A 26,530-nucleotide genomic window follows, 5' to 3' on the forward strand; every position below is an offset into this window, starting at 1 on the left:
AGAAAGGAATTAAAAGAGACCCTTGAGGAACTGGAAGTTAACAGAAAGTTGCGTAGCATGATACATCTTACTTTAGAGAATACAGAAAATAGAGTCATAGTAAACAATTATGCATCGGACAAATTGGTAGTAAACGAAGGATTAAGGTAGAGCGATCCTTTGTCATCATAACTCTTCAATTTGTGCCTTGAAAAAATAATGCGAGAAGCAAAAATCAATACAAAAGACTCCTATATTATAAAAAACACCAAGTTGTAGCATTTGCAGATGGTATAGTGTTGCTGGCAAGACGAAAAAAAGAGCTACAGGAGATAATACAGAGAATAGTAAAAGCAGTAAAGAAAATGGGACTTTACATAAATGAAACTAAAACAAAATGTATGCAGTGGACAAATGATCAGTTCAGGGTTGGACAAAAGTTTAAAGTAGAAGTAGAAGAAGAATCATCATACGAATTTGAAATAGTAGAAAAATTTACATACCTAGGTGCAATACCATCACGTAAACCTAACATTAACGAAGAAATACAAGCTAGAATAATGGCAGGCAATAGAAGTGTATATGCTCTTAGTGGAATGTTGAAAAGCAAGTTTTTATCAAGAAAGGTAAAAATACAGTTATACAAAACAACTATACAACCAATAGTAATATACTGCAGTGAGACATGGACAATGACAAAAAATGAACAAAATTTACTGGAGATATAGGAAAGGAAAATCCTGAGGAAGATATATGGAGGAATCATAAGGGATGGTTTATGGATAAGAAGATCAAATGATGAGTTAAAGGAATTATATAATCAACCTAATATAATAGGAGTCATAAAACTACAGAGACTAAAATGGCGAGGTCACCTAGAAAGGATGCCGAACACGAGCCCCCAAAAAGGGTACTAAACTACACTACAGCTTCAAAAAAGAGAAAAGGAAGGCCAAAAAAATAGATAAAATCAAGAGGTACAAAGAACAAAGTTTTCAAGCCATAGGCCTCTAAGGCCTTTAGTGCTATTGTATATAATATGGGGTATACGTTCCCTGCACTTTAGATTAGATATTTGGTATCAAAAACAAATATTATTTTAAGAACGATTTCCAGTGTGGAATTCAAAACGTCAGATATAACGTATTTTCAATAAAAATTGTGGTTTATTCCCAACTCTCTATTATTGTTTTTTACAAAGTGTAAAACTATGACTAAATGGGGAGTTCGTATAAACCCGAAATTTAATTGTATATTATAAAAAATCCCACAAGGTTCATTAGATACTATCTTCACCATTATAATTTTTTTTAAATGATTTATTGCTTTTAGTTTAAAAATTTATCTGTGATTTCCTATTTGCAGTTTAGTCACTTCTCTAATGCACTTCTCTAAACTTTTAATTAAGTAGGTATTAACTACAGTTAAGAATTTAATCGAGTATTTGATACTGTTGGATAATGGTTAGCTTCAAGGCCGGACAAAATTTCATTCGGTGTTGATAAATCAATCAGACATAGTAATCCAGTTTAATAGATTCCTTTTACTTCCATATCCGTACCAAAAATTTGGAAGGGTATATATAACTGCTGAAAATATTATACCTAAATAAAGTGGAGATATATATTATGGAATAAATATTATAGTTGGCTAGTCGGTTTAACAATATAAGTCATTCTCGGAAAAATACAACACAAAAATTCTTACCCCAACTTTATTTAGCTGAAATAAACTGATTTTTGCAATCTTCTTTAATTTAAATAATATACAGAACTATTATAAGATCACAACTAGATAATGCGGCTATAGCTTATAAGTTTATAACTCAGCACCGAAATCAGTACTAAAAATCGGTTGCCTGTAAAGTCGGTTTTACGGGCGAAGATTTTACGTGACAACGTCTTTTTCTCGGTAGAATATTTATTGATATGAATATTATTAAATTGCACAATAGGAACAAGGAATTGCCGCTATAAACTCAGTTTCTCAACTTTTGTGTCAATCTAACAATTAATCAATCAATCATAGTTTACGATAATGAAATATTAGTGTACAATTATTTACCTTTATTGTTGTAGTTGTTGTAAATGACGAATCTACTCACGAATTGAAGACAAATCTCACGATCTCACGATTAAGGTCTTACATCTTACGATTTTTAAATTTTTTTTTAAATTTCAAGTGTTTCTAATAAAATGCATGGGAGGAAATCAGCTTTTTTTAGATTGTCACCTTGAAATATCCATAAATTGACTGTATTTTTGTATCAAAGTGGGCTACTCCAATTAACTCAATTAATATACACAAAATAATATAAACAAAGCTTAAAAGGTTCTTTATGCTTTGAAAGTGGTTTATAAACAACTGAATTGTAATGTATATTTTACCGCCTTTAATAAATATGAAGTATAGACTAAATTTTGTGTAAAGAACAAACATTCAACAGACCTAATAGTAAAAACATATTGATTTAAGTGTGAATTTGAGATAATGTGCTGACAAAATGTTAAATCCTAAGAAAACAAAATTATGTTTTTATGTATATTCATTATACTTAATACTCTTGGGTAAAATACCTCATATCATATATGTCTTTAGACACAGTTAATAATTTTCATTGAAGTTTAAACTATAAAGAATGTTTACAATCATTGCTCAATATTAAATGGATAAATCCATAGCAATATTATAAAAGAATATAGGTCCCTAGGTAATTTCCTAAAATTATATCTGATACTGGTGGTTCCCCCTAAAATAGGACACTGTAAGCACTCCACATTTTCACTACAGACACAGCTGACGATACTTTCAACGATTTTCAACTTTAGCGATTCAACGCGCCTAATTCTCTAGTGCCGCGCGCAGCGGACCGATCATGTTTGAGTGGGAGAGAGACGCAAGGCATTTGCCGGTCCGGCGGGCCTCTCTCTCGTTCGGTGACTCACTGTAACAGACGTGAGCGGGCGTTACACTTTTTCTTAAATGACTCCGAGCCACAACCTAATTTAAGACGTTGTCACGTCAAAAAGAAAGATAATTATAAATAATCGAACTGTACATTTAGTCGAGGGCCAGCATGATTCTGATAGGCCCACCCAAGTTTTTTATGTATTTTTGTCTTTTATAGAAAGGTTTTGCTGTGAGGTTTGAAAATTCATCAGTAAAAGTATTTGTTAAGACGGGATTTCTTTGATTATCCCTAATTTTGTTGCATAAGTTAGATTAAGATAAGCTCTGCTATCATTTAACGAAAATTTATTAGCTTCGCAAACTAAAATTTTAATCGGTGTTGTACAAAAAGCTTCCAAACATATTCTGTGTGCTGTGTTGTAAATAGTGTCGAATTTTTTAAGTTCTGATCTCGATGCTGAATTATAAGCTATAGCCGCGTTGTCTAGTTGTGTTTTTATAATAGTTTTGTATATCATTAAACAGAGTATTTCCGTTTGAACCCCAAGTTTTGGGTGCTAAAATTGTTAGTAAATTTAATCTTCCATAATATTTACAAGTTAGATTATTGATATGTTCTTTCCAAATCAAAGTTCAGTACATTTTATTGTTGTAGAGTTTGCTTGTATAAATGTTATTAATTGGTGTACTGACTTTTCTCTTCTTCTTCTTTTTATGGAGACATGACTCTGTCTGTTTTTCAATGTGCCTCCAGTAAGTTGTCGTTCCATCGTTTTCGTGGCCTTTCTAATGATCGTCTTCCTATTGGGAACCGTCTCTTGCCGTCTTTACTACTCTATTTGTTGTCATTCGGCGTATTTGATCATTACATTCTACTCTTCTATCTCTTACCCAGTTCTTGATGTTCTCCACCTTGCATCTACGTCGTATATCTGTACTTCTTGCTCTGTCCCATAGTGTATTACCATTAATTTTTTCAAGTATTTTCATTTCTGCTGTTTCTATCATTTTGGTTCCCTCTGTGTCAGGTCGTGTTTCTGCCTCGTATGTCATTATCAATGATGATTACGAATGCCTGTTTTATAAATTCTGCCTTTAATTTCTTTCCCGATATTTTTTTTTCTCCATATTTTTTCATTTCAGGGCAACCTGCGGCACTGTTTGCTCTATTCGTTTGATATTCCACTTCATTTTTGAGCTTTCCGTAGCTATATAATGTGATTCCTAGATATTTAAACTCCATCACCTGTTCTATTATCTAATCTTCAAGCTTCAATTTACATCTTAATAAATTTTGCTGTTATAACCATGCAGTTTGTCTTTTTTGGGAAAATTAAGATGTTAAATTTTCTAGTGGATATATTAAATTGGTGCAGCATACGTTGTAAATCATCTTCACTTTGAGAGAGTAGTATTGCGTAGAAGAAGAAGAAGAAGAAGAGGAAGAAGAAGAAGAATTAGATGAAGAAGACTTTGTTTTCACAGAATACTATATATTTAGTTTTAGTTGTTGAAAAGATGAATCCAGTATGGATTCATCTTTGCAACAACTAAATTTCTAGTTAGATACTGAAAACTGTGACAATTTTCAATATCTAACTAGAAATTCTGTGCAAGTTGTGATATGTTGGTTAAGTTTTTGCTTTGGTCAAATATTACGAGATCATCAGCATATTTTTTTTTTTTTGTTTTTGTTTTTTATAGCCCTTTTTCTATCCGAATTGTCGAATAAAGGCCTCTCCCATTTCTCGCCATTCATCCCTGTTGTGTGCTTGGCGTTTCCACATTGGTCCTGCGACTCTTTTGATATCGTCGCTCCAGCGCATTTGAGGTCTTCCTCTTAATCTCTTCGCATCGTACGGTCGCCAGTTTCCGACTTCTTTGTTCCATCTACCATCTTCGAGACGTTCGTTGTGTCCAGCCCATTTCCATTTTAATTTAGCTGCTTGTTTCGCGGCGTCCTTTATTTTTGTTTTGTTCCGGATTGCTTCGTTCGTTTGCCGATCTATTAGTGAGATACCAAGCATCTGTCGTTCCATGGCTCGCTGAGTTTTTCGAATCTTGTCCATGTTCTTTTTTGTGAATGTCCAGGTTTAAGCTCCGTAAGTGAGAATGGGAAGGATACAAGAATCGAACACTTTGGTTCGAAGGTTTTGGGGTATCTTTTTGTCTTTCAGTATGTATGAGAGTTTTCCAAACGCGGCCCATCCCATTCTTACTCGTCTGCTTATTTCGGTAGTTTGGTTTTCTTTGTTTACCTTGATATTCTGACCCAGATATATGTATTCTTCTACATGTTCCACTTTTGTTCCTTGGATGGTTATCGTCGGTTGATCATCTTTATTCGACATTAGCTTAGTTTTACTCAGATTCATTTTCAGTCCTTTTTTTATGGATTCCGTATGAAGCTCATCGATCATCGTCTTCAGTTCTTTCCAGCTGTCGGCTATTAGTACTACGTCATCTGCATATCTTAGATGGTTTAAATACTTTCCGTTTATCGATAGTCCCTTCGTTTCCCAATTTAGTGATTTAAAGATGTCTTCAAGTGCGGCAGTAAATAGTTTTGGAGATATGGTGTCTCCCTGTCTTACTCCTCGGTTGATTTTTATTGGCCTCGTTTTCATTCCGTTATCCATCGTGACTACCATTTCATTTGTATTCGTTAACTTTTTCTATTAGGACCTTTAGTGTGTGAAGATGGTCACATGTACTGAACCCTTTTCTAAATCCGGCTTGCTCTACTGGTTGATATACATCGAACTTTGTTGTCAATCTATTTGTAATTATTTTTGTGAATGTTTTATAAAGTTGTGATAGTAGTGATATTGGACGATAATTTTTCAGATCTGTATTGTCCCCTTTTTTGTGTATTAATATTGTGTTAGCAGTATTCCATTCCTTTGGTATGTTTCCTTCAAATAGGCATTTATTAAAAAGTATTTTTAGGTACCTGATGACTACTTCTCCGCCTTCTTTCAACATTTCTGCCAGAATTCCATTACTACCCGGTGCTTTATTTCTTTTCAATTCTTTAATTGCATTCATCAGCATATCACCGGCCTTTAATTGGGAGTTTTAGATTCCGTAGAAGATCATTTATGGTAATTATAAATAGCGTAAGACTTATGACAGATCCTTGAGCAATTCCATTTTCTAATTCCACTTTTAACGACAACCATTTCCTCGAACTTACACATATCTTATATTGTTCTGAAGCTATTTTATTGTGGCATCTTAATATAATTATTACCTTTTTGGGAATAAGCCACAATTTAAGTTTGTCGACGTTTGAGATTCCACTTTGGAAATACGTTTTGAAAACGATTTCCGAAGTAGAAATTGACATGTCAATAAGCTTATTTTTAACTTAACTTAATTGTGGCTTATTACCAATAAAAATAGTAATTGCATATAGCTTTTATGTAAGAAGTTTTTATCGTACAGTAATCTGATGATACGGTGGCGTCAGACTGTATCAAAGGCTATTTCAGTATCAAAGTATACTGCGAAGAATATCGAAGAAATACGAAGAATACGAACCATCCATCCATCCAATGGCGCTACAGTCCAAATCGGGCCTTGGCCTCCTTCAACAGGCTTCTCCAACCATCTCTATTTACCGCTGTTCTTTTCCATGAACGCGTTCCCAGGCAGTTCCTGGCATCCTCATCGACTTCATCTTTCCATCTCTTTTTAGGTCTTCCAACAGGTCTTTTTCCCTGCATTCTTGCATTTAATAATTTTCTGGGGATTCTATTCTCATGCATGCGGACCACGTGCCCTGCCCATCGTAATCTCTGCAGTTTACGAGAAATACAAGAATAAGAACCACTAATCCGAAATACAAACATGTACTTAGTTTCCGTCGACATATTTACATATCCCCACATACAATCAAAAATTCCCGATTCCATTGTTATAACGTATGACGACATTAACAATTAAATTTTTTTTACGCTAGACAATGTATGTTTCCATTGCAAATACATGTCCCATTTCCAGTAGTTCCTCAGTAACTATAAATAACTCAGACACAGCTGTCCCAACTGCTACATTTTCAAACAGAAATGAATTTACTACAGTATCTTCAGCAGAAACGACTGCTATGGCACCTTCAAGAACGAGTACCTCTACAAATATATCAAATACCTTAACTATATCTTCAAAAACATCATCTACAACCCACTTAATAAAGCACGATGCATAGACTACAGCTAATGTAATATCAGTACTATCCAAAACAAATGTATCCACTTCACCAACCACATCATACCACAAGAATTTAGCATATACAACGAGGAAAATACATCAAAATCATCCTCCACACGAACTATATCTGAAGCAATAACACCCTCCATTGAGACATCAGCTAGTGACAATATATTTTCAAAGCCAACCCAAAAACAAAAAAAAAATAAAAACAAAAACATCGACAATGTCTTTAGAAACCCTAATGCAACCAATTAAAGAATTATTCGACTCCAAAAAACAAATATCAACCTTCGAAGAAACAGTTGATTTATTTGAAAATATTCAAGGAGCTAAAGATGTTTCAGTGTTACAAATACATACACCTCAGACACTCACGCATTTATACATTTTTGATTAAGGGAGGGCTTCATGTACACTACTTTCTAGGTCTATAATATTGTCTAGAGTTGATCTATTTTGTCGAAAATCACTGTTCTAGAATAACAATATTTCGATTTTTAAGTGTCCAAAAAAGACGACTGTTGACCATTTTTTATAGTTTACATGCAGTACAATGGGTCTGTAAGACTCAGTATCTGTTTTGGAATATTTTGGTTTTAATATTGGGATTGTAATAGATTTTTTCCGTGCTGTTTCAAGTTTCTGTTTTATCCAAATAAGTTCAAAAATATTAAGTAGATGATTGTGGACTTATTTGTTTGATTGCTGATTTTTTATAATTTTTTTTCTTTTATGCACCTGGATGTTGGTTATTTTTAACTATTTGATTATTGTGTGTTAATTATTTTTCAAATTATTTTATTTTTTTTGTCATATTTATCTAAATATTTTTTTTGTTTTTTTTTCTATGTTATATGAAATTCCTCTGGATATACCATTTATTTGTTTATGGGGAATAATGTAAAAACATTGTTTTCTTGGTATTTATAATTGTATCTATATTTTCCTTCTATTAAATCTTCTGTTTATTTTTCTATAACATTTGATTATGTTGAAGTGAAGAATATTTTTTTTAATTTTGTATAAAAACCCAAATTTTTAAATCAATATAATACCAACGTATCCCCTTTTAAACACGCCTTTGAGCGATCATATCATTATCGTAGTAAATAGCCCGAAGGAGGTGTGAAATTACTAATTGTTTATTAATAACAACAAGCTTATAGCTATTACCCAATTAAGCGTTAATAGATTTATCTGAACAGGTGTTATGATAAGAAGTAAATTAAAAAGATTTAGTAAATAGGTACTTCCGAAAATTTAATTTAAATACAGGATAGGACTTTTCATTGATATAATATATTCGAAAGAAGACCTTGATAATATAAAAATTATTAAAAATATATAAGTGGTGGATTCGATCATTACTTGATGAAAATTCAATTTATTTAAAAATACAAACTTTTGTTTTCAAAACTTCTCCAAATTTTATTATACTTTATTATCACTACAGCTGTTTGGGCAGAGTGCGTTTCTCAGAATGCATTTGAGAACGGCACTCTGTCAAAAGGGGCGTAGGAAATTTCGACACTAAGCAGGTAGCGACTAAAATTTAATGGCAATTTTCGACACCAGCCCCAATTCCCGTTTTTATCCTACAGGTATATTCGACACCAAATAAATATAGCTGCGACATAAATAAAATACCAAAATTAATTTATTTATTTATTTTAATAAAAGTAATGTGCATTTTATTTCTTTATAACTGTAATAATATCTAAATATAATACAACTAGTACCTAATTTTTGTACATTTTACCGTTAATATACTTGTATACAATGATTTATTTGCTATTATAGGAATGATAAGATACAGCTTTTATAAAATCTAACCTACGTATTTGTTGGGATCGTAGTTTATCCATCATTTTCTCCAAAAATGCCAATTTAGCCTTAACAGTAGTATCTTTGATTTTTGCTGGTATATGTAAACTATTTATTTTGACATAAGTGTCTACTTGAAATTCTTTTAACTTTTCAATAAAAATAAAAATAGAAGGATGTGTTGAATAAAAAGAAGAATTAAATCTCGAATGAAAGGATTCACAGGCATTTGTGGTCCTCGCAATAGACGGATTCTGATTAGACAATATGTGTGGTGGAAATAGAGCGCTATCGAAAATGTAATTTTCCAGTAAATAATCTGCATATATATCAAGTGTTGCGTTTATAGGTTTATATGACATTAAATCATAAAGAAAGCATTCTTCAACTTCTGCTGGATTTAAATAAGTTAAACCAAACGTATGCCTTAACCATTTTCCAATTTCTGAATTTGTATCGTTATATTCTTGTACCAAACCCAAAGATTGAATTTTTTTAAACCAGTTTTGGTGTAAGTGAAAACGGCATCCACTAATTTTTGCATTGGGCCACATATACAATAAAGCACAGTGAATTGCTTTTTCAAAGTCCACAAATATTTCAGTTGGCTCTAATGATAATTGAAATGTTTAAAAAATCTTAGACCTTAATAAAGAAAATAAATTTTTGTATGTGATTGACAATTTGTCCTTTAATAAACAGTATGCTAAAGGAACATAATGTCCATTTTCCAAGCCATGTATAGTAAATAATTGTAGAAAATATTTGGTACTGTATGAAAATGTACCATCCATATACAAAGTTTTTAATTTAAACAACAAACGAATATTTGTCTCGCATGAAAATACAATTAAATTTAATTCAGGATGATTTAAAAACAAAAAACTTTCATTGCGACAGGTTTTAGGAGAATAATTACTAACCGCGTTATGGACTTCTGATATGCTTCTTGGTAACGGACCTGGTAACAGTTTACGACGACAGTTGTAAATGTTCTTTCTTATGCTAGCTATGTCAGGAACCGTCAGCAAATTGGCATCACACTCAGCAACAGCAGTTCTTGTAATTTTGGCAGGCTTTTCCGATATGTCCTCTTGGGCTTTTCTTTTACATGCATTGGTTACCATCTTTACTTCAAGCTTTTTTGGATCGGCTTCATGATTATGTACCAAATCACTTCTTGTGATGGTGAGGTCCTCACAGCCTATTGTAAACACTTTTGCGGAACACTTAGTGTTTCTTTGGATGCAGCGCCAAAATATCTCGCCGCTTTTTAACACTTTCTGTTTCGAGAACGAATGATGCTCCACCACTAATAAATCTCGACCACGGGAACTTTTTATCAAACTCATTTTTTAAATATCCGTATACGTGCACAAGTCAACGTCAAACAAGAAATAAATTACAACTGAAATAATTTAGTCACAAGTACACAAGTGCCACGCCCCCCGCCGTGACAATAAATATTGGGAAAATCCGCTTGTCCTGCTTGGGTGCAAATGTCCATCGCCGCTAATTACCTACCTACCTGCTTTACGCCGCGGTGTTGAAATTTCCTATAATAAAATTTGACCCTTCGATTACCCCAGGTACAAAGACAATTTGGTGTCGAAAGTTCGCCCGCCGGTCAAAAGAGCTGTTATAGTGATAATCAATTATAATAAAATTTAATAAAATATATAAATGGCGCATAATTAAATGAATTTATGAGATGGGAAAACTAGCACACACTCTCTCCAAAACGCCTTTTCGTATATAGTCATTTTTGTTAACTTATTTTTATTAACTATATTATGTACTATATTTAACATTTTGAATCGATTTGGTGTTACACAGCATTTCATATATTTCCTATACAGCTGTACGAATAGTCATATATGTCTATTTTTCATGTGGTTCTTCCAATTACAATTTGACGAAAGACGAGAGCAGGAAACTACTGAACGGCCCTCAGTATCCGGCGGCTCCCAACACCCTCAACCAAGATAGCGGTTGCAACAAGTTTGGAGCAAAGGGTGTTCAGAATCCCTGAACTGAAGGAAGAGCTGAAAAGAATAAAATAGGACATCATCGGCCTCAGCGAAATAAGACGAAAAGGAGACGCCAAATTACTCTTAAATCAGGACACACATTTTATTTTAGAGGTGAAGAACACACTTTAAATGGTGGATTAGGATTCATTATACATAATCATCATCGTTGGAATCTTCGTCATTCTCCGGAATATAATCATCATCTGAATTTCGTAATTTTCCGGTATATAATCATCGCCGAAATCTTCCTCAGGCTCCGGACTATAATCATCATCGGAACCTTCGCCAGGTTCCGATCTATTATTGTCTATTATCAGATCATTCTCAGCACTATCATTTTGATCGTCGGTCTTAAAATCTGAGAGATTCTCGATTATTTTCTCTAGTTTTTCTTGGGTTAATGGTCTGCGAGCCTTATTATCAATGTTTATACTGTAAGAAAAAGCGCATTTAAAATCCTAACTTCATCAATAAAACAAATTACTTACCAAAATACTATTTTCATATCGATGTAAAAATATAATGGTAATATTACCCAATGGTACAGCTGAACAACAAAATCAACGCACCTGTTAAACAACAGCACTTAATTTTAAACAACTGATCTGCCAAAACTAGAAATTACACGAGCGCGCGTTACCGTGTTGCCAAAAGTAAAAAAATTATAGGACTTTTACGACAGCCTGGAGTACACCTGTACCTTGGGTATAGTCCTTTTCCATCATATTGATAGCACATTATGTATGCAAATCCTCAAGCGGTCAAAAAACCATAGGCGTCACCCTATACTTGTTTTGAAATAAATAAAACAAATTATTATTTTAAGATGCCGTCAACAATTCATTATCTTTTAAAAAATCTTCTGTAAAATAAGTGTCCACTAATCTCACTATAACTTTTTTGTGCGTAAAAAACGTCGGTATATATGCCACACGATTATTGTTCATTATACACGGGTAATTAACGAGATAATTCAATGTTTTACGAAATAAATTAATGTAAACAGTAATTTAAACGTGATTATTGTTTTCTATACAAGTTATCGCCTGACACAAAAAGAATACCTTCTTTGAACGATTACCTGGAATTACTGATAAGGCTTCACTAATGATAGTTTAAGTAGTTTTTATGCCACATTACAGCTTATGCCAATAATATAAATTAGAAATTGTTTGCATCTTCCATTTAGTTTGTAGATGTACATTGTACATGTGTTACCTACCTACGTTTTTGGTGTCGATATTTTGTTATTTGCATTTAAAAATGACGTCGACAACAGGTTTTATCCCGGTTAAGTGTAGTTTTAAAGGTGCCTTCAGTCTAAGAGAGAAAAATATAATAATAAATATACACGATGCACTTGTACATCAACGCCCTTAAATGTTTCAAACGCAATTGAGTAAAATGAGAATTCGACAAAAAAGGAATTATTACCTATTGTAAGGCAATATAAAGCAGCTTATAAAAAATATATAATTGATGAAATGGCATTAAACCGTGATGTAATTATTTTACGTTTACCCCCATACCACTGTGCTCTGAATACGATAGAAAATATATGGTCTCAAGTAAAGGGTAAACTCGGACGCAACAACAAAACTTTTAAATTAGAAGACTTATAACAATTATTAGAACATTCCTTATCAAAGGTAACTCCAGAAAATTGGAAAAATGCTCACAAGGAAGAAAATAAAATGTGGAATTTGGATAATATGACTGATGCAAAGCTGGAACCGGTAATAATTAACATTGGAGTTGAAGATTCCTTAGATTCTGAAGAAAGCAGTGAATCTGAAATGGAATTTGATTAAAATTATATTCATTTTTTTACAAATCGGAACCTGTTACGGCCACAAATTATTTTATATATAACCAATAAAATAAACATCTTACATTTCTTGCAAATTCATTAGTCCCTGTTAATCTCCATCACTCCGACACTGGCAACTTTATTTAGGGATTAGTAATCCTCAAAACTATTGTATTCTATTCTGCTTCAACCTTTATACCTGGTGGTCATACTTAATTTAAAATTGTTATATACTTCTGTAAACTTGTTGACAAATATCTATTTTTCATTGAGTCACCCGTATCAACAGTTTAGGGATTTGCATACATAATGTGCTATCAATATGATGGAAATGGACTATAGTAATGTAGGGTCAAAGAAAATTTTTGATTTCTCCCAATTAGTAGATTTGTCGGGAAATAAATCCTAAGGACCTATCTAATTTCTATTGTATTCGATAATAGAGCATCTGATTGAATCAATTATAAATTTTACTTTATAAATAATCTGAACGCGCTCCTTTCTTGGCTTATCCGGTCCTGTATCGATATAACGGAAATAGTAATACCGATTAGTGCAAGGTAGTTTACTTCTAAGATTTTTTGCTATAGATCTAGAGCTCTCGTCTCAAATAACTGTATGTCGTCAAGGTTGTACATACGAATAATGTTATTAAAAAATCGTTTTGTGTTACATTATTTGTCATTTTCGAAATATATTTCCGGTAGTATGTCAATGAACTATAATTCTTTTTGTTCGTGGCGGAGGAATACTTTTTTAATTTGAATATTTTTATGAATAATGTAATTTTTTTAATACTAAAACGGTATTTCTACATTATTTAGGACATAGATTATTGTTACCATTTAAAAACAGTAATGAAACGTTATCTCATACTGTATGTTTTTCCCTTAGCGTGCTAAGGACAATGCCACATTGGCAAATAACATCAACAATTATTGGCCACATTTGGTTTTCTTACTATTCAGGCCAAAATTAGAATTTGGAAAATAATATTAAGAAGAGGAAAAGCGTATTTACAAAAAAAAATAGCCATAGAAATTCAGAAATAAATTAAAATATAGAAAAAAATAAAGTATTCTAACAGTGTACAAGCAGAAATATAAAATATTGTTAAAAGTCCACATTATGTGATTTACAATTTTTATCCTTAGTTTAAACAATCTTCTGTTTTTTGTTCTTGACATAACCCTTTCATTTAATATCATTTTGTTGGAAAAATGGGCATTATTTTATTTCAATTCATAAAACTTTTTTTTTATTTTAGCTAGTTTGGGTACAATAACTAATCCAATTGGTTCCATTTTGTCTGGAGTATTGGCTGAGTATATGGGAAGAAGAAGAGCCATTCAGGTGACTGCTCTACCATTGATTCTGGGGTGGATGTGCTTTGGATTAGCTCAGAATGTGAATTGGTTGTATGCCGGAAGACTGATCACAGGAATAGCAGCAGGTAAATAAGTTATTACCAACTAAGAGATGAATATTTATATTTTAAGCTAAAAATATAAAATAATTAAAATATAATTTAATGCACATAGTGCAAAAAAGATATCTAACAATATGAAGAAGTTTAAAATCTAAGAGGTAGTTAGAAAAAACATTGAGAATTTTAAACTCGACATTTCGGTACCCATTTTGGAGCCATTATCAAGAGGGATATGGTTCTGTTCGAGTTCGGGGTCTTAATCTGCCTACTTCCCTCATTGATGATGTGACCATTACCTTGTTCTTCAGAAATCGGAAGTCGACCCATCTATATAAAAACATAAATAAAATAATATTTATTGCCATTATAATATTATTAACATTTTAATTTAACTTATTTCGACTTAAAAATTTCATCTTCTTTTTTCTGATATCCCGCACTTGCACCATCTACTGTTTGGGCTGAATTCTCTTCGAATATTTGGTTGTTCCTGTCGTTAACTCCTTGGCATCTGTTTCTGTAGGTACCTCCTTTGGCATTTCATCTACTTTCACGACCGGTCTTACCCTTTGGTACTGCTTTCTCTTTTACACTTATTATACACGGGCACGGTATCTATCTGAGCGGGATCGGTTGACGCGGGGCGGGACGCCATATTGCCGACAGTCTTTTAGCGTCATCGCGCGTGTTTAAGCTGTCAGCTTATCGATAATTCTCGACTTAAAAAGGGGGATAGAAGCGACGATTTTTGCTTTTTGGAAATCTATTTTGTGACTCAGAATATGATGTTCGACTTCCTCGAAGTAGCATCGGAATGTTTTACAGATATAAAATGTTCGTAAATACGGTTGTGAATTCGTCTGTTTCTCGTAGACACCATTGTCTTCATTGGGGATTTGGTCTTTTACGGATCTGACGAGATTGGATAGCTTGGCGTGAGTAGTAAAAATGATTTTGATGTTTCAAGGGTTGAGAGTTCTACTGAGCTTGTTAGTGACTCCTTTGATAGAAGGTAGAAATATTTTGGATTCATCAGGCGGTGCAGTTTCTTTTTTGGATGGAACGGAGTTTAGATGTTTTTGAATGCTTTTATTGATTTATGTTTTATGGTAGACGTTTTGTAAGAGTGTTTCCTTTATTTAATTAATTTCGGATGATGTGTGAGTTTCGTCACTAGGTCTTATTGAATGGAAAACAGGACTGCTGATAACTGAATTGAGTTAGCTGGTATTTCACGAGGGAAGGTAGTTTGGTTACAATGTCGCGTTTAAGTATGGAGCCAATATCATCATGTATTGAGTAGAAAATTCACAATTTTGCTTTCTTCTCATTTAAAAAAAATCCACAAGGAAAATAATTCCTGCAGCTGGCTGTATACCACGTATCACAAAAAGACGTTAAATCTTTGTAAATGGGTATATATTTAAAAACCCTTAAAAGGGCTACATCAAAAACACGAACGTTTTCGGAACAACAGTTCTATCATCAGGTTAAAAATACAGGTTAATATGCCTGAGCCACTAAAATATTAGGGTAAAGACCCTTTAAAATATATAAAGTTACCAAAGATTTTACATAATGTTATTATTATTATTTGATGTTTAATATTTTAATTAAATTTTACTTCAGGTAACATACACCCATGCTTTAAGTGAGTTCCAGTGTCCGGAGAGTAAACCTCTTCAAACGGACTTCAGCTGGTAACTAGTTGCCAGTTCAGTTACCAGTTGAAGTCCGTTTGAAGATGTTTACTCTCCGGACACTGGAACTCACTTAAAGCATGGGTGTATGTTACCTGAAGTAAAATTTAATTAAAATATTAAACATCAAATAATAGTAATAACATTATGTACAATCTTTGGTAACTTTATATATTTTAAAGGGTCTTTACCCTAATATTTTGGTGGCTCAGGCATGTTAACCTGTATTTTTAACCTGATGATGGAACTGTTGTTCCGAAAACGTTCGTGTTTTTGATGTAGCGCTTTTAAGGGTTTTTAAATATATACCCATTTACAAAGATTTAACCTCTTTTTTTCTTCTCATTTGACCACTGGTTTAACTGGATCGGTAATATCTTGAACACAGCCTATATAATGATACGTTATAATTTTTGTTGCAAATTTTGCAAGAACAAAATCTCCTATATCAATGTTGGTATTGTCAAGTAAATCATCCATTTCATAATCTTCGGTCTATGTTTGTCTACGTCTGAATCTAATGAATTTTTCATTTCCAATGAGGCATCTGAATCACTTAATGAAGGACTAAGTTTCTGTTTTGAATTATTTTTTTTGCTTACATATTATAGCTTAAATCCAATTATATAGAGAAGTAACCAATATTATAAAGTGTTCAATATATAAGAATATTTATGTTGCAAAAATTAATACTGTCAGATTTTTAATTAATAGCATTCTTAGTTTGATGGATATGAAATCTATCGAGAAAAAATATATTTTTGTAATTGGGTAATGATTACAATATTTTTGCGTGATCATAATTACAGTGCAGGTGTTATTTCCTCTATTGAAGTCATTTTTGTGTTGTGTAATCCGCTGTTTCAACCACTGGCCAGTTTGTCCAATATAATATCCCTATAGCAACGTTAACATTGTAATTTATATATGATACGTTAGCGACCATATTGGCAATAATATCTTTGTTTACGGCAACTCGAAACAGATTAACAGATGTCTCTTGATACCGCTCTCGGAGATCTCGGAGTTAGGATATTGTTCTTTGGCCTGTGCATATTTTTACTGCGATTTTGCTCTTAATTATAAGGTGCAGAAGGTTATACCTCTCTGGATGCCTCATCACATGACCGAAATATTGTACATTACTTCCGAATTTTTATTATTTTTGTTATTTTTGTGCTATTTTTCATTCGGTATATAACTATTTTAAGTTAACGTTCAACGCTATTCAGAATATTTGTCGATATTCTCAAATTGTTTTATTAGTGTTTCTGTAAGAGTCCAGCTCTCAGAAAAGATTATTGTGAATATATTACCATAATAACTGATTTTTGTAAAACAGTTTAATGTTAAAAATCTTATTAAGTAGCTAATAAATGTTTTTTTTTATTTTAGGAATGTCTCCGGCTTGCTACACCTACGTAGGAGAAATTTCCACATCTGAAAATAGAGGTTTTATGCAAACTCTGGGACCAATATGCGCCTCTTTCGGAATTCTACTTACATACACTCTCGGTTACATCATGAATTATGCAACAGTAGCCTACATTAGCATAGCTTTTGCTCTTTTCTCTGCTGTAGTTATCCAACTTGTACCAGAGAGCCCATCCTATTTGTTGAAACACGAACGAATATCAGATGCCTTCAACACGTTGCTGTGGTTCAGAGGAAACAATGCAGTAGCTCAACAAGAAATTGACAGATTCCAAGAAAATCAAAAGGAAAGCAACAGTAAAAATATGACTTTTAAAGAAATGTACTTCGGTCCACAGACTGTAAAACCGTTTTTAATTTTAGTAGGTCTCTTTACGCTGCAAGAATTTTCTGGCATTTATACTTTATTAATGTATGCAGTTAATTTCTTTAAAGAAACTCATGTACCTCTAAATGATTATGTAGCTTCTATTATTGTCGGAGCAATAAGATTTTCTATGTCTGTCGTCATAGCTTATCTTATAAATATCTATGGCAGAAAGACATTATGTACGATGTCGAGTATTGGTATGGCCCTTACCATGTCAGTAGTTGCAATATACGTAAAATATTATGAAATATACCCAGACAAAGAAAAAGTTGTTAGCTACTTGCCACTAATAGGTGTCATGTTAAACGTAGCATTCAGTATGGTGGGCATGCTTCCTGTTCCGTGGGTCATGGTAGGAGAAATGTTCCCCTTGAAAGTCAGACCCATAATGTCCGGGATAGTGGTGAGCTTGGCGCAAATATTGATATTTATTTGTGCAAAGATTTATATTAATATGAACGACGCTTTGAACTTTAGCGGAACTTTAATAGTATTTGTAGTAGCTTCAATTTTAGCTGCTATTTACTCAAAGACTATACTAACAGAAACTAAAAATAAGACTTTGGAAGAAATCGAAGCTCATTTTAGAGGAAACAAAAAAGTGAGTCCAGTTGAAACTATCGAGGGTGTCGATAACACAGGTTTTGATAATTCTTCTGAAGATGTAAAGAAAGCAGATGCTGTCAGTATAGCTGTAGAAACATAGTTAATAATTGTTACTAGATTTTTTTACTTTTATAAGCAAATTTGTGATTCCTATTACCAATAAGTATTAGACTAAGGATTCAAAGTACTTTGTACCGGTTCTTATAGAACTACCTTATTTATTTTATTGTAAATATTTAAATAAATTGTTTTTTTTTTATTTAAGTGTTTTATTTTTCTCGTTTATTTTTGTCGTTTATATACATACAATTTAAAAAAAAAATACCTATACTGATTTAGACTAGAGTAAATTGTTGTTGTTTCAGAATTTAAAATCAGTTAACTACTTAAAGAAATGAAACAACAGGAAAAAAAAAGGATAAACGTAAATTTTTTGGTCATTTTGCGATTTTTTAAGTCAAGGGTAATTTTAATAACGATAAGAATTGCCTTAAAAACACGTCAGAAGATTGGACGCAAGGAAGAAAAACGGTTAAGGTCGCGAGCGCAGAAGAAAGAACAATGAGAGTTCCTTTTAAAAGTTCATGATCCAAACAAAACACTAGAGCTTTATACAACGTTTAGTTCGTGGCTGCCATTATCATTCTGTTTGTTGTCTTATTTTGTTTAAGATCCTGAGATTTGTTGTATGCCTTAATGTTTTTTACTTCTTCTTCGGACTTTTGAGACGGCTGCTCTAAAAAGTTCATTTGAAGTAAATCCGTACCACTCTCTCAAGTTGCGCAGCCATGACATTCTACGCCTCCCTATGCTTCTCTTTCCTTGGATCTTTCCCTGCATAATCAGTTGGAGCAAGATATATTTCTCTCCACGTGTAATATGTTCGAGATATTCCAATTTTCTTGTTTTAATTATATTTAAAATTTCTATTTCTTTATTCATCCTTCTCAGAACCTCTTTGTTTGTGACGTGTTCTGTCCACGACATTTTCAGAATTCTTTTATACACCCACAGCTCGAATGTTTCCAGTTTTTTCATTGATGTCGCATTCAAGGTCCAAGATTCCATTCCATAAAATAATAGCACTCTCCTCATTTTGTTGAAATTTGCTCTAGCCTTTTCTATTCTGATTTTGATCTCCTGAATGTAATCATTTGTTGAGTTAATCATTGTTACCAGGTATGCTGTTTATAGTATAAATTTGTTTTGATCCTGAGGTCGTTGTAATCAATCTTCTTTGATTTCAGGACACTCATTAATTTTTTTTAGTTAATTAGTTAATATCTGTTTGTTAATCAGTTTTTTAGTTAATATTTGTTTTGTTAGAAGTATAAACTGTGATTTAGCTGAAAGTAGTCATGAAGTGGGGAAAATATCAACAAAATAAAGAAAAAGGCAGAAAGAATGGACGACGTAATGAAGAAATTGAGGCTGTTAATACACGAAACAGGTCCAGACTGTAAGTGTACTTGATTTAAATGTTTTAATAAATTTACAGAATCTAAAAGAAAATACTGATTTCCCATTTTAATAATCTGGGGACTTGCGATGAACAAAATCCTTACTTTCAAGACTGATTGTTGTGATTGCCGTGCAAAAGCAAAAACCATGCTCAAACCCAAGTATTTGTAATTGTGAAAAAAGTGTATCGCAGCGTTTTAACGCCAGAGAAAAAGCTGATGAGGCTATACAGGATATGACTGTTTTCTTCAAAGCTTTCATTTCTCTATTTGAAATTACTCCTTAAAGGGTTCAGACTATTCAGATATCTCTACTTGCTTTCGACCACAGCAATTTTCAGAAGAAAGTCCGACCTTAATGACTGAATTTATAAAATCTTTGAAAGGACATAAATTACATTATTTCCACAAAGACTTAGAAAAATTGTATTTAATAGAAGATTTTAATATGTCAAAATTGAGCAATATGAACAATTACTCCTATCCTGAGAACGCTGTGCACTACGACACATTTCAATCAATCTTCAACAATGAATTCACTATATCTTTTTGATTTCCCCGAAAAGATAGGTGAAGTCTCAGAAAGCTGGACTAGAACAGGCAACGCCGCTCTCCTTGCTCCAGAAAAATTTATACGAGAAAAAGAACTTAAGAACCTGGAAACAGAATATATGCTTCATCTTGCAAAAGCTCAAAAATATTATTCAGTCAAAAAAAATCCAAAAAGATTAGTAGAAAGAAAGACACTGTAGCAGCTATTACTATGGATTTCCAAAAAAAATCTCCTGACTACTAATATCACTATCAATCATGTCTATTACACAAGACAACTGAGTTTTTATAGCTTAGCAATGAATGGATGGAGGATATTAGCACATCAGAAAAAACCTTCGCCGTTCGCCGTGATACCCTGTAAAACAGAACTTTTCAGTGTACTTGGCACTAATTTACCAAAAGATCTGAGCTTTCGCTATCAATCCAAGGCGTTGTTTTCAAGTCGAAGCAGTTCCTCCCACAAAAGTATTTTATCGAAACTCATTGTGCGGTATTGACTTGAGGGCATACGTTATGTGAAAACCACCAAAAGCAGTAAAAAACAGGAAAACCTGGTACGTTTGGTTTTTGCTCTTGTTTTAATTCTAGATATATTATTTATAAATCTGATCAATAAGTTTTTCTCCTCAATATTTATACAACTTTAAAGCTTTAATATATTTTGACTAACTTTGATATTTTGACTGAGAAGGTGTCAAATTTTTTTTACGTATATGTTTGAGTTTGAGTTTGGATTTAGTTTAGATTTATATTTAAAACCAAAAAGGGCATCTTCACCCGGCGTCTAACTAGGTTTCAGCGGCATTGGTTTCATATCTTGACGAGGAAAGCCAAGCCGAAGATACGAAGCTATTTGTAAGTTAGGAGCTACCTGGTTTAAAATTTGTTGTGCTTTAGCTTTATCAAATTCTGTATTTCTATCTGGAACACACATTAGCAACACTTTTTCACTTTGTTTGCTATTAGTTTGCTCTATAAGGATATTTTATGCAGAATCAGATTCCATTTTTTGGATTTTAAATTACAATTGTTCGTTTTCTCTTCTTGGAACTTCTATTTTCGAGATGCAAGCGTCAATTTTTATTGACTGAGAATTGTCTAAATTATAATATTCAGACGTTTGAGTATTATATGTTGCGATAGCGGTATAGATCAGGGCGAAACTGAAAAAAAAGCGACTTAATTTGGATAAGAGATTCGGATTTTTGTAGAAAAAGTCGTGTGATCACTTCAGTAATCTTACCTGACTTATCCTCCCTCTCAAATAGGTCAAAAACATTAAAAAGACAATTAAAATATTTAAAAATTACATAATTAAAAGACAAAATGCAATTGTCGTTCTCTCCGTAGTTACAGTTAGTTCAATTTGGTGTATTCTTTGGTTCAGTAAAGTTGTATTTAAGTGTTTATTAAAACTATTTGAAAATGCCAACACAAAGTGCAAGTAAATCAATTCTTCTGAAAAAGTGGATTAATAGTAAAACAGAGTTAAATTTGTAAACATGGTTTTGGCACTGACTTTTTCGTCATAAATTAATACGTTATTTTTTTACCGATAAAAATGTGATATTTTACTAAAACCTCTGATATTTCTGAAGAAAAATTCTACGATCAATACTCAAAAAATAGTTTATTATAGGAGATACTTCAGAAAACAATTTTTATAAAATTGTAGTGTGCTTGATTAATGTTTTTTGTCCGATTAAAATTGACTAAGGAAATCGCCCTTTGTCTTAATATCTTGTATATAAAATTTGAATAGAGGTGAAAACCAATTCAATTAGGATATTGTATTAATTTTAAAATGGCGAAGTACTACAAGTTTATTGGTTGACTTTTTTATTTCCAATTTTCAAATTGTATGTGAAAAAAAGTTTTAAGTTAATCAACACTTTTGCACTGCAGCGCATAAATCTCATGCATAAAAGCCTCAAAAATAGGTTCAGCAGCTCATAACTACAAATAAAACGAAAGTTTCTTACCAACAAAATTTTAATAAGGATCTCAGCAGTTTGCTGATTGGTTGCAATATTCCAATTGCAAAATTGGATAATTCATTATTCCAATAATTTTTAAAAAAAGTACTGCAATAATGATGTTGTACAAGTTCCTTATGGAACGACTCGATGAAAAAAATATGTAGATTCCAGCATGTAATTTACCATTGAACCGATTAAAACTGCGATTGCGAATAATCTAGTATGGATATCTGTTGATAAGACGACTGAAAGGACGGTATATTGCAAATTTGGTTATAGGAGGTTTAAACGGGAGTGAATGTAGCACCGGATATCTAGTTTCCGTTAAGGAGTTTGTAAATGAATGTCTGAACTTTTTTTACCTCAACCGCTACCAACTGAAAAATTTTTGTTATTGTTAAGTGATGCTGCATCATATATGATCAAAGCTATACAGCATTTAAAAATATTTTTTCCAAATTTGATACACGTTACCTGTTTAGCACATGCTTTAATTAGGGTAGCAGAAACTGTAAGGACAATGTTTCCAATGGTCAATAAACTCCATTCGCCTAGCTCGGGCACATTTTGACAGATTCATTGTCGGAAACCTACAACTCAACAATTCCTACTTCTCAGCATTAATAGCTCAAGTATGCTACTATTGCAGACTTCTTTCTTTAAAAAAAGAAGAATTATTCTAAATAGTGGAAGTGTATACTAAACCCATCAAATTTTGGGTAGTATATATTTAAAAAATATATTTTAGTTGTTATAATTTAACATAACTATTTATTATATGGTGCAGATAAATAAATATTGATTGTCGGTAATTCGCAAAGTTCTATTTTATTTACTATTTAATTTGTTTACTATTAATATTGGCTATGAGTACGTGTGCTTGGTTGTATAGTAATTTCCAGCCACTTTTAGTCTGTCAAAAAGTAACTAACTTCGCAAAAAAATAATTACTAAATTCACTAGACAGTTCGGACTGGGAATAGCGAACCGAATTTACCGTTGTAACAAATATTTTTTTTAATAATATTTATTTACAATCTACATCATTACAGAGTATTAAGTAAATGTGTTACAGGTTTTGCGCGTGAAGGGGAGACATCCAATGATGTCTCACCTTATTCTATTTTGGTTTAGTTTTGAAGTAGGTCTTGGGGCCAGGTTCTATCTAGTCTTCTTGTGGCTGGACCATTGTTGAATAATTATTCCCTTACTAGCTCATTTTTATGGTGAATGGCACGTTCATTTTGTGACATAAAATATATTTTAGTGCATATTTCAACTGTTTTTTGTGCATATTTAAATGGATATTTTAGGGTTTTTTAAGAGCATATTTCCCGAGCTCTACTTATAACTTAAAAACGATTTATTTTGAAGCAAAGTAGTAAATTGGTTGAAAATGTTTTAATTTATTTCCCTTGCTACAAAATATCATTAAATACAAAAAGAGGGGGAAACAAGATTTTTTGATTTAACCCTTAAATGCCCGTGATATGAAAATAACCATAAATGCCCATGTGGGGTCTCCTAGGGACCCCACTAAAATTTTCAATTTAGTAACGTCATTTAGCACTGACTAAAAGGAAAACACGGTTAAAAATAATTTTAAGCATATTTGAATAATTTTTATTTATTTTTCATACAAAATTAACGGCTTTTCTAGAAACAAATTATTTTCAATTCGAACAAAATTAAAATTAAATAATAATATAAGCATATAACTTTTAGTTGCAATTTTTACATACAATAGTTTTTTCTTCTTTTCTGTGCACCTGGCATATAAATTTTTTGCAAAAAGAGCAAACGGTATTCACTTTTCTGTCACAGTTTCGCGGACACTGGTAACAACGAGCACGTTTCTTAGCTGAATGGACGGATTGAGTTGCAACTTCGGTAGTTGGGTTTACCATTGGTATGCCACAATCTTTTAGAGCAGATTTTACATAGGCTTTATGTTTTATATATTTCGCTCTTTTTTCCATGTTGTTTCGAGCAAGCTCAGCCCCTAATTGTAACAGGAAAATACGTCTTCGTGAAAAATTATTTTTCTTCCAATCAGGATTTTTTTCAATGTATAAAATATAGGCATTTAGTGCACATATGTCTATAATATTCATAAAGAGCCTGAATGGCCAACGAGCAGTTCTTCTTTTACAGGAATATTCCCTAATCAGTTTGTCGGCATTATCAACACCACCCTTGGTATTATTATAGTCTAAAATCATCAAGGGTTTGTTTTGAGAGTCTTGACAAATTATATCACTATCGTGTTGACTTGAAAGAAGATGTACCATCCTGTGTATTTTAGGTATGTACGAAACCATAGCTAATTCTTTAGTAAAAGCAAATATTGACGACTCCGCAGGTCTTTTTTCAAACTTAGTTGTGGTGGTGTATCAGGTTTATTTTTGCGGACGGTCCCAAGTAAAGTAAGGTTTTTCGATAAAAGATATTGAGCAAGAGGAACACTGGTAAAAAAGTTGTCAGTTGTAATTCCTCTCCAACTGCCATGATATGGTTCCACCAGATCTTTCACAACACGAAATCCCTGATTTTTCTCTATTCTACCACCTGGTAGTTTTCCAAGGTACACCTGAAGTTTTGATAAATAAGATGTTTTAACATCCGCGGCAGCCCAAATTTTTATCCCATAGCGGCAAGGTTTTGATTTTATATATTGTCTAAAAGGACACTTTCCTCTAAAACTCACTAACTGTTCGTCAACGGTTATATGTTCGTATGGTTCAAAGGCTTTGTCACAGTTAGAGACGAACATGTCCCAAATTACTCGTATCGCCGCTAACTTATCCTGTTCCTTCCGCTCCACCCTGGTCACTTTGTCATCAAACCTCAAGAAACTCGATAATTCTTCAAATCGGTTCCTAGCGAATGCGGCTGTAAAAAATGACCGGCGTATTGAGGTGTCTGTAGACCATATCTCTCGTGTCGATTCTTTCCCACACCTTAAAGCACCAGCTTTGATAAGTGCTCCTAAAAAGCTATCCAGTTCATTGTTGGTAAGTACCGTCCACTCTTTTTTGTTATTCGGATGTTTTTCGTTCCACTCTTGATAACGCCTAACAGCTTCTTCATTAGTATGAAGGCATATGACATTCTTCATCTCTTCGGTCAAAAATAAATTGAAATAGTCTAAAAACGTGTTGGAATTTTTACTATAGTTTGTTAAGCCTGGATGTACATTTATAATATTTTTTTGTTGCCTCTTGGATCTCACGAAAGGTAGGCTATTCCACTGCATTCCAGATTTGGATGTATATGTTGGACCACTAACCTCACTAATATTATCGTCCACTTCGGTAGGTTCTGCATCTGATTGCTCGTCACTGTTGACTTCTAAATTGTCCTCAGTTTCCGAAACATTTTCCTCAAAAACATCTTGCTCTTCGCTATCTGATTCGTCGGTAATCTCATAGTCGAAATCGGAGTCTGATATCCCTTCTTCTATATTTCGGATAATTTTTTCATGTTCTTGGTCGCTTATTGTCATTTTCATTCTCTTACGGTCCATTTTTCAATGTAAACTGACGAAAAATGTTAAAAATAATAAAAATATTCTGGTGCCTCTAAATGCCCAATCGGGGTCACAGCGAGACCCCACTTATCTAAATCTCTCTTACAGACCACTGCACCTCACGAATGTTCGTGGTATACTAACAGAAAACGTAGGAGACATGTCCACACAAATACCTGATTGCGCGGTTGCCAAATGTTTCAAATAAAGATATTATAGCCAAAAATGTATGTCTGGGGTCCCATAGTGACCCCGATTGGGCATTTAAGGGTTAAGGGTGTTCAACCACTTAGATTGCCCTTAGAACCTTCATAGTTAATCAAAAGCTAACTTACAGTTTTCTTTAGAAGAAAATCATGCATACTGGAATTGAATAAAGCTAATCCCCATTTACTTATTACATTACCATATTTATAGAAGTAATATCCGATAATTTTCTGTTTTTTTCCTGTGTTGAATACTATTTTTGTTTAATTTTCTTAACAAAATGTTTAAGTATTAAATTAAAATTCACAATCATCCTTTATAACGATCTTTTGCTTTAATTGCTCTACAATCATTATATTTAGGGCATTTACCTATAGTGTATTTTTATGTATGAGAGAGTAATAAAACAATAAATTATGTATGCAAATCCCTAAACTGTTGATACGGGTGACTCAATGAAAAACAGATATTTGTCAACAAGTTTACAGAA

At 32.8% G+C, this 26,530-nt stretch overlaps 1 protein-coding gene across 4 annotated transcripts in view; it reads left to right on the plus strand.

Annotated features, from left to right (window-relative positions):
• Positions 1–18,569, plus strand: part of LOC140444918 (facilitated trehalose transporter Tret1-like) — a 148,623-nt gene extending 130,054 nt beyond the window's left edge. For all 4 annotated transcript variants that reach the window (XM_072536614.1, XM_072536613.1, XM_072536615.1 and 1 more), the window contains 2 exons: positions 14,039–14,224; positions 17,296–18,569. In XM_072536614.1, the coding sequence (XP_072392715.1) occupies positions 14,039–14,224; positions 17,296–18,410 (1,301 nt within the window). In that variant the 3' untranslated portion in view covers positions 18,411–18,569. The remainder of the gene's footprint in view (positions 1–14,038; positions 14,225–17,295) is intronic.
• Positions 18,570–26,530: the final 7,961 nt, after the last annotated feature.

The sequence above is a fragment of the Diabrotica undecimpunctata genome, chromosome 7 (genome assembly GCF_040954645.1).
Source record: "Diabrotica undecimpunctata isolate CICGRU chromosome 7, icDiaUnde3, whole genome shotgun sequence".
Lineage (NCBI taxonomy): Eukaryota > Metazoa > Arthropoda > Insecta > Coleoptera > Chrysomelidae > Diabrotica > Diabrotica undecimpunctata.